General features: G+C 52.8%; 1 protein-coding gene across 10 annotated transcripts in view; it reads right to left on the bottom strand.

Moving 5' to 3' along the window:
- Positions 1 to 2411: 2411 nt before the first annotated feature.
- Positions 2412 to 7913, bottom strand: part of PAX2 (paired box 2) — a gene marked incomplete at both ends in the record, with an annotated part of 77917 nt that continues 72415 nt past the window's right edge. For 4 of the 10 annotated variants that reach the window (XM_081268395.1, XM_081268387.1, XM_081268386.1 and 1 more), the window contains 3 exons: positions 2476 to 2552; positions 3007 to 3093; positions 5253 to 5354. In XM_081268395.1, the coding sequence (XP_081124521.1) occupies positions 2476 to 2552; positions 3007 to 3093; positions 5253 to 5354 (266 nt within the window). Of the gene's footprint in view, positions 2553 to 3006; positions 3094 to 5012; positions 5099 to 5252; positions 5355 to 7913 lie in introns of those variants that run through there. The other 6 variants (XM_081268392.1, XM_081268393.1, XM_081268394.1 and 3 more) reach the window with 4 other exon arrangements.

Here is a 7913-nt window from a genome sequence, read left to right as displayed (position 1 = left end):
TCACAGAGAGGAATTGCGGGGATCATTGAGAGGATTATTGGGGATCAACCTATGCGAGGGGAGGCTGGTCCCAGAGACAGGGAGAGACAAACCTGGAGCCATGGGGAATGACATACAAAATTTTATTATTATTATTATTATTATTATTATTATTATTATTATTATTTATTTATTTCTCATGTGCACAAAAAAAAAAAGAGAGAGAGAAAAGAAAGAAAAAGAAAAAAGAAAGTAAAGGGGGAAAAAAGAAAAAAAAAGAATCAAAACGAACCGACGCATTGAAAGTGGCCAAGGAGACCAGAACTTCGGGGGACCTTTCAAAGATTAAGCCTGGTCCTAAGTCCCGGGAGCTTCTGCCCGGCCAGCCTCACAAGGACTGGGATGGGCTGGACCTCGGAGTTGGGACCTGGGCGCCCTCACCGTCCTTCTCGGGCCACAGGAGCCTGGCTGGGCGCCGGCAATTCCCTTAAATTATTTTCTTTTCTCGCTTTCCCTTTCAAATAGAAAGGCTCGAAGGGGAGAGAGATCTGGGCGAGGACTCCAAGCCTTTTCGGATTTGTTCAAGGATTTTTATTTATTTATTTATTTTCACTTTTATTGACTTTTGTTTCTGTTATTTCGAGTTGTCACGATCCACGGGTGAGGAGACATGCAGGGCGCATCGCCGCTACTGAGAGAGCACTACAGGGCGGGGCGGGGCGGCCCAGTCCGGCCCGGCCCAGCCGCAAGGGGCCAGCGGGGGGGACTGGGGCTGCCACCTCTGATCTAGCCTGCGAGGGCAGGACGGCCGGGGCTGGGCTGGGGAGAGAGCCCAGAGAGGGGCAGAGACGGAGACAAGCGAGGCAAGGACGGACAGAGACAGAGACAAGGGGGGAAAAGCAGAGAGAGGAAGGTGGTGAAGAGAGGGGAGAGATGCACTGGGGTTGAAAGCGAAAACACGGAATTACAGAGAAATAGCCAACAAAACAGGCGAGAGGAGTCCACGGGACCATGTTCGTCATTTTGCATAGAGATTTCTTTTCTTTCGTAATTTTTTTGTAACATAAAAATGCCCCCCTTCCCGGACGTGCTGTGCTTTAGTGGGCGTGTAGCTGTGTCCCCCCTCCCCCCAGCGAGCGGCGACTCTCACAGCACAGACAGCGGGGCGTATCTACAGGCAGGGCGGGCGACAAGAACTCTACGGGGCGGGACGGAGGGGGAGGGGTTATATACACCGGGGTTCGCCTTCACGCGACACACACCATCTTTCTACAAAGCAGCAGCCTGTTGGTATTTTTGTTTTGTTCCTTTTTGCAAAGATCATATTAAATAATTGCAGACTTTTGCGGTTCTGTTCAGTTCTTGTGGGAAAGGAGGCTAGGGGTGGGGTGGGGAGTAGGCAGCCCCCACTTCCACTCCGCGGCAGCTTGGACTTCAGCTCAGAACCGGCTCCTGCCGCCGGCAGATTGGGAGTCTGTGTCGGGGTCGGGGGGCACCAAGAGACTGCTCGGGAAGACCAGTGCCCGCTGCCGATGGAAACTGGTCCCGCGGCGGGTCGGGAGAGCGTCCCACGGGGCGGCAAGTTAGGGACCAGGGACCTCAGGGCGTTGAGGGATGGGCAAAGGAACCTCAGGAGGGGAAATTGGGAGGATGTGAGATGGAAGTGACGCTGAGGTAGGGGCAAGGCGGGGCCGAGTCGAGTCACGTAGCAGGACATGCCTGCGCCCTGGGGAACTAGGCAGTCCAGGTAGAGGAAGCGCAGCCTAGAGTCGGGCTTGGTTGGCACAGGCCGCTGGGGCTGCATGCCTTGGATCCCAGTCTTGGAAGACTTGACGCCCCCAAGCGCCATTCCTAGAGCCCCCTCACGCCCCCTTTTCCACCTTCTAGGGCTAAGCACACCCAGAAAGCAGGGGGCAGTCCGGCTGGCTCAGGGGGTAAGGAATTTTCTCCCAGGGTTCGGCAGGCGGTTTTTCCTTCTTTTGCAGAAAATCCGTTTTGTTCATTATTTCTTTTGCCCAGCCCCTCCAGCCCAGCCTCCCGGCGACCAAGCGTCTGAGACAGGCTGCTCCCGGGCTGGGCCGCGCTGCAGTCCGCGCTGATTGTGTGTCACAGAAATTTATCCGGCGTCTGCGGCGGCGGGCCGGGCCAGAACCTGCGGGATGGCAGGCCGGCTCTGAGACCGCTGGGCGAAACCCAAGCGAGCTGGGCCCGACCCTCCTCAAGGCGACGCACAGTCCAGGCAGGCGGGGAGGGGCGGCGGGCGGGGTTGGGGGCGGCGGACCCGGACCTGAGGGTCCCGCCCGCGGCTCCACTTGTCCTGTCCGGTCTTCGACGGGGTGACTTGAAGGGCTGCGGGGATCTTGGGGTGGGGTTGGAATGGTAGCCGAGAGGCATCGCGTCGCGTTGGTCCTCCCTCCCTCCAGGGTGGGTGGTCAGACCGGGACGATGTGGAGGCCGAAGCTGTCGGCCTGAAGCTTGATGTGGTCCCCGCGGTAACTAGTGGCGGTCATAGGCAGCGGCAGCAGCGGCAGGGGCGGAGCCCCGGGGGGCGGCACTATAATAATAAGGGGAACCTGGAAGTTAACACAGGAGAAGAATGGGCTGGGTGAGAGGACAAACAGGAGAACAAAAAAGGAAAGAAAAGCAAAGCAAAGATTTCCCCGAGCTGGGGTCCAGCGGGATCAGGGCTGGGAGACCATGGCTGGGCTTTAAGGCCATGAGGAAAGCTGCGTTCACCGGTCGGGAGAGGTGACGCCAGGCTGCGGACCCTCCAGGGAGAGCGACGTTGGCGCATAGCCTTCTAGTGACCCGGGAGGGAGGGGGAGGAAGGGAAGATGCAGGAGCCGCTGGCGTCCTTGAGGGATCCCAGGGACTTAGTGTTGCACTAACGAGCCTGTCCCCTTGGCAACCCAGCACCCGGAGGTTGGGTTGCGGGGAGTGGGACCCGAGTCCCGAAGCGGCACTGCCGAGCTGGCGGGCGGGCAGGCGAACGCTCAGAGCCGCCGGCTAGCCAGGTGACGTACTCACTTAGTAAGGCAGGGTTGCTGAATCTCCAAGCCTCGTTGTAGGCGGTGTATTGGGGGTGGCTGTACGGGTTGCCGGAGAACTCGCTCCCTGCGGGAGGTCGGGGAAGTGGGGGTCAGACTCGCGCACGCCGGGGTGGACCCCCGACGAGCCCTGCAGGTGTTTTTGCCCTTCCCCCCAGTTCTGGGCCCCAGGTGTGGCAGGCAAGGCAATGGCTGGTGCAGGCCGGTCGGAGGCGGGACAGTCCACTGAGTCCGCGTGGGGCTAGGGGAGGCGGGAAGTACCCAAGCTCTCCAGCCCAGGCGCTTCGGGACATCCAGGAAAGGCTTGTTCTGGCCTCGGGAGAGCCCGTGCGACTAACTTGGGGGTTAAGCGCTTTTCAAGTGGACACTCTGGTTCCAGGAGCCATAGTCCCAGAGGTTAGAAGAGTACAGGAGAGTGGTGAAGAAAGGCCACTGGGACATTTTGTCCCAGCAAGTCCTAAGAAAGACATCTCAGCATGTGCCAATGCAAGGTGGTGTGTGTGAGTGTGCGTGTGTTCCCGCGTGCGCTTGCTTCCTTTGCCTATAGAGGTTCTATACATGGGCCAAGCGTCAGGGGAAGGACACTGTAGGAGCAGATGGGCTGCCCACTGGTCCAAGAGCAGTGAGCGTAGGTCCCCGTGGGCTGGGAGCCATCGGAAGCTTCCTCCCTCCCTCCAGGGAAGAAAGGCCAGGCCTCCGGGTTTCCCCCTCGCCCTTTCTCCTGTGTGATGACCCCAGACTGTTTACAGTGATCCCTAACCGCGGGTTAAGTAGAGGAGAAGGGGCCCCTCTCTGAGAGGGAGCTGGGGTGGGGGTGGGGGATGCAGCCACTGGAAAGCCTGTTTATTGACGAGGAGGGAAAGCATGCGTGCAGCAGGATAATGAGCTTCTGAGCTCAACTGTGACCAAGAGGAACTGAGCTATCTCCTTCCCCATCGCTAATGAAACAAGTGTAATTTCCTCATCAGCACTAGATTCTGTTTAACGACTCCCCCCTTGCCACCATGAGCTCTCTGCGGCTCCCCTCATCCCCACCTCCCTGCAGATTTCCCACCCCCATCTCCCCATTCTTTCTTCACCCCACCTCTCTAAGACCTCCTCCAGCCTCCACCTGCTCTTTGCTAGCACCTTGCCCCCCAAATTTTCTTTTCCCCAGCAATACTTCTACTTTCCAAAATCTGGGCAGGAATACCTTCACCCACACTGCTACTCCTGTCTATTCTGTAACACTCTGCAGCAACAATCTCCCTTTGCCTTACCCCCACCCTAAGCTCTGCTTACCCAGGGCTACCCCTGAACTGAGGTCAATCACCCTCTTCTATCCTCTCCCTCTCCCCCTACCAGCAAGAGTTGAACTGCAGGGATAGGGCATACAAGAGAGTTGCTAGAAGCAGTCGATTACAGGCCTGGGTAAGGATTTCTCTCTTTTAAGAGTTGTTTTTTTTTTTTTTTTTTGGTGTTTCTGCAGATAGGAACTTCTACTCTCTTTGGCTACAAGCCCTGCTCCCAATCTGGGGTGAGGGGTCTGAACAGCACGACCTCCAGCTGCAGTCTTAGGCCCTAAACACAGCCTTTGCCTCCCTGATCCACATAGCTGAACCTGATGCCTCTCAGGCAAGGGGTGGATCAGCCCTGGAACAATGAGGGCCTGGGTTCTTGAAGAGATGTGGTGGTGTTTAGCTTGCCTCTCCAAAGCCAAAGTCATTTGTTCCTGTCCTCTGTCCCTCTTAGGGACTATATCCCTCCTTCCTCTGGTTTGGGTTGGTTCTCCTCACTGGTCTTCCCGGTGGTTTGGTGTAGACCAGGGTGGCTTTGTCTGAATGACTGACATGCCCCTGGAAATGGTTCTTGGCTCCAAGTTTCCATGGAAACCAGGACAGGCTCTTCCAAGCAGTGTCAGCTGGCTGGGGCACTGAGGGTAAAGCTGAGACTGAGTGCTCCTGGGGCACAGGCTCAGATGGGTGGGTGCTGAGGAGGGGCCATGACATAAAGTGGGGTGCACAAAGGGGGAATTTTTGCAAGCTTCCTCCCTGGGTTGCTCATGAGGGAGGATGAGGCGCCAACTGCACCCTCTAGGGAAAGAGGGGGGACAGAATAACAGTGATTTGCAGGGAGGGGATCTTGGGTCTTACCTCACCCCCAGTCTCAGACTATAGACCACTCAGCAGCTCACCCACAATTTAATTACCCCCACCTAGATTAGGCAGCTGCAGTATTGTCACCTACCAGGCACCATTCCTGCCAGGGTGGAGGTGGGGTAGCTTCCCTGGCCAGTGGGGGGCACGTGAGGGGGATAACCAGGCAGAGTGGTGCTCGCCATGTCACGACCTGGAAAAACACAAAGGGGAAGGGGTGAGGCCTGGAAGAGAGGGGCCTGCCTCTGCTTGTACCCAGGCACTCCAGGAAGAAGAACTCCTGGAGAGGAAGGACCTCTGTGCAGACATGCACCTGAATGTGCAGGTACTGGAGTGCCTTTGAATGGGTGTGTGTATGTACAAGTGGCCATGTGTACACCTCTGTCTGTGTAGCTCTTTGTGTCTTTCTCTATGCATTTGTGTGTCTGCCTTTGCCTGTGTCTCTGTGTTCCAAACCCAGATGGAGATGGGAGGAGATGACCTGGTTTTACTCCTCCTTCTCTGCAAGATATTAAGTTGTGGTCTCTCCAGTAGCCAAATGTCTTCTATCTCCCTTCCCTAACACACCATCTTTCCTTCAGGTTTTGAGGACATCCCACCACCAACCTTACAGGGGCTGGTGGACCTTCCTTGTCTTCTACAAATGGGGCTGCAGGTGCTGGATCTGACAGGTATGGAGGGCCCAGGACCAGCAAGTGAGCTATTTTGCTGTTATTGTTTATGGCAGTTAAATGAGAGAAAATTATCCCAATTTGGATCAAAGGCTTTGAGTCAATAGTGCAAGTGGATCAGATCAAGTTCCAATGAGCAAAATCTGCTTCCCTACCAATTGCTGGGCTTCTTGGACTTCTTCCCTAGAGTCCTCTATTAGCTAGGGCCTGGAAAATGGGAAGCAGGACTTTCCTTGCCAGTGTCCTGGTGTGGAGGTAAAGTGAGTCAATGTTAGGGAAACATCTCTGGTCCATAGATGGTTCCCCTGGAACACAGCTGCATGGACTGGTTTCCCTCCTCCATTGCTATGAAGGTAGCACTGCACTCACGGCAACTTAATGTGTTCCAATCATTAATGACAATATTTGCTTCTTCCCTCCCCCATACTCCCACATGCCAGATTGCTCTATGCTCTCCTGGGGTTCATTTGTCCCCTGCAGATTCTCCTTATCCTCACCATCCAGTGCCTCATGCCTCTGTCCAGACCTTGGAAGGCAAGGTATGTACTTCTCCCAGTTCACTTTCTTTCCCTCAGTTGGGCCTTAGTTGTCATCCTTCCCATGGCTATTCTAAAGCATCTTTCTGGGGCTGGGAATGTAGTTCAGTGTAGAACATCTGCCTGGCATGTGTGAGGCATCACAGGGGAAAGAAATATTAAAGCAGAGTCAAAGCATCTTTCTTTGCTACTGTCCTCTTGAAGATGACCTCACCTCCTGTGTTGCTGATGTGTGTGTTTTCCTGCCCCTACCTTGACACAACTGAGTGATTCATTCTTCTCTAAGAACAGAGTTACAGCTCAGGATTTTTAATTTCCAGCTTCCTACTGAACATTTTCATTAGCTGTCCCACTGTTACCTCAAATCTAACAGGAATCAAGGCTGATTCATATTATCCCCAATCAGTTCTACCAATCCTTTTATTTTATTTTTTTTGTAATACTAGGAATTAAACCCAAGGGTGCTCTACATCCCCAGCTCTTTTTATTTTGAGAATTGTCTTGCAATTTTCCCAGGCTGGCCTTGAACTTATTCAAATCCTTTTGAAGACCAGCAACTTTGGGGTCGTTGACATAGCCTTCTTCTTGCCCTCTCTACATGAAGTCAGATACCAGGTGTGGTTGATTTTCCTTAGCCAAGTTTGTTACATTTGCCCATTTCCATTTCCTCTACCACTTTTAAAACTCAGCTAAGCACTTGATTTTGGTTTGCGCTTGCCCAATGGTTTTCCTTTTCTTGTATCCCTTGTCTCTACATTCTTATCCCCCCTAGCCACCCCACATGTGGCTGCTTGGCCAGCCCTCATGAAACGTTGCTTTCATCACACCACTTCCCCTGTAAAAGCCATCATTGATTCCGGTAGGCTACAATTTGAATGGAACCTCTGCAGACTGTCAGAGCCTCCCAGGAACTCTCTCCACCCAACTCTCTCAGCTTTGACTCTGAAACTACCGTTTTAGTTGGACTGTTTTCACTGTGTGCTGTGAAACCTCTGTGCTTTTGCCATCGCCTTTTCTTCTTCCTTATTCATGGTTTCCCTCTTCTTCCTGCTCAAGCCACAAAATTCCTACCATTCTACTCATCAAGGAACCATTTCTCTCCGTGGTTTACCACATCATTACATTGTATAAATGTGTCATCCCTGTTATTGCATATCCTGGTTTGTTTCTTCAAATAGATCATACGCAACCCAAGGGCAGGACCTGTCTTCTGCTCTCTCCTACATAGTTGGGAACATGGTAAATACTCAATGAATAATTGTTTTTTAGTTCTCTGTCTTTCCATTGCACTTATAGCCAATTCCTAATAAGGTTATGATTGTTTTAAAACTTTCATATATATTAATCTCCTACAAAGGGGTAAAGCTGGGAAAAATGTAATGTTTTTATCTTTTTTTCTTTAAAGACAATTTAAACAATTATTTATGAATCCTTATAGGATGGTGAAAGATTTATAGGGAGAGACTCATCTGTTGTGATTCAGCTTTATCATGCCATAGAATGTTTTTCCTATATCCCTACCTAATATAACTGATATCTCACATT

Source organism: Spermophilus citellus, assembly GCF_964194105.1.
Source record: "Spermophilus citellus genome assembly, chromosome: 15".
Lineage (NCBI taxonomy): Eukaryota > Metazoa > Chordata > Mammalia > Rodentia > Sciuridae > Spermophilus > Spermophilus citellus.
This window is presented reverse-complemented; position numbering and strand designations above follow the sequence as displayed.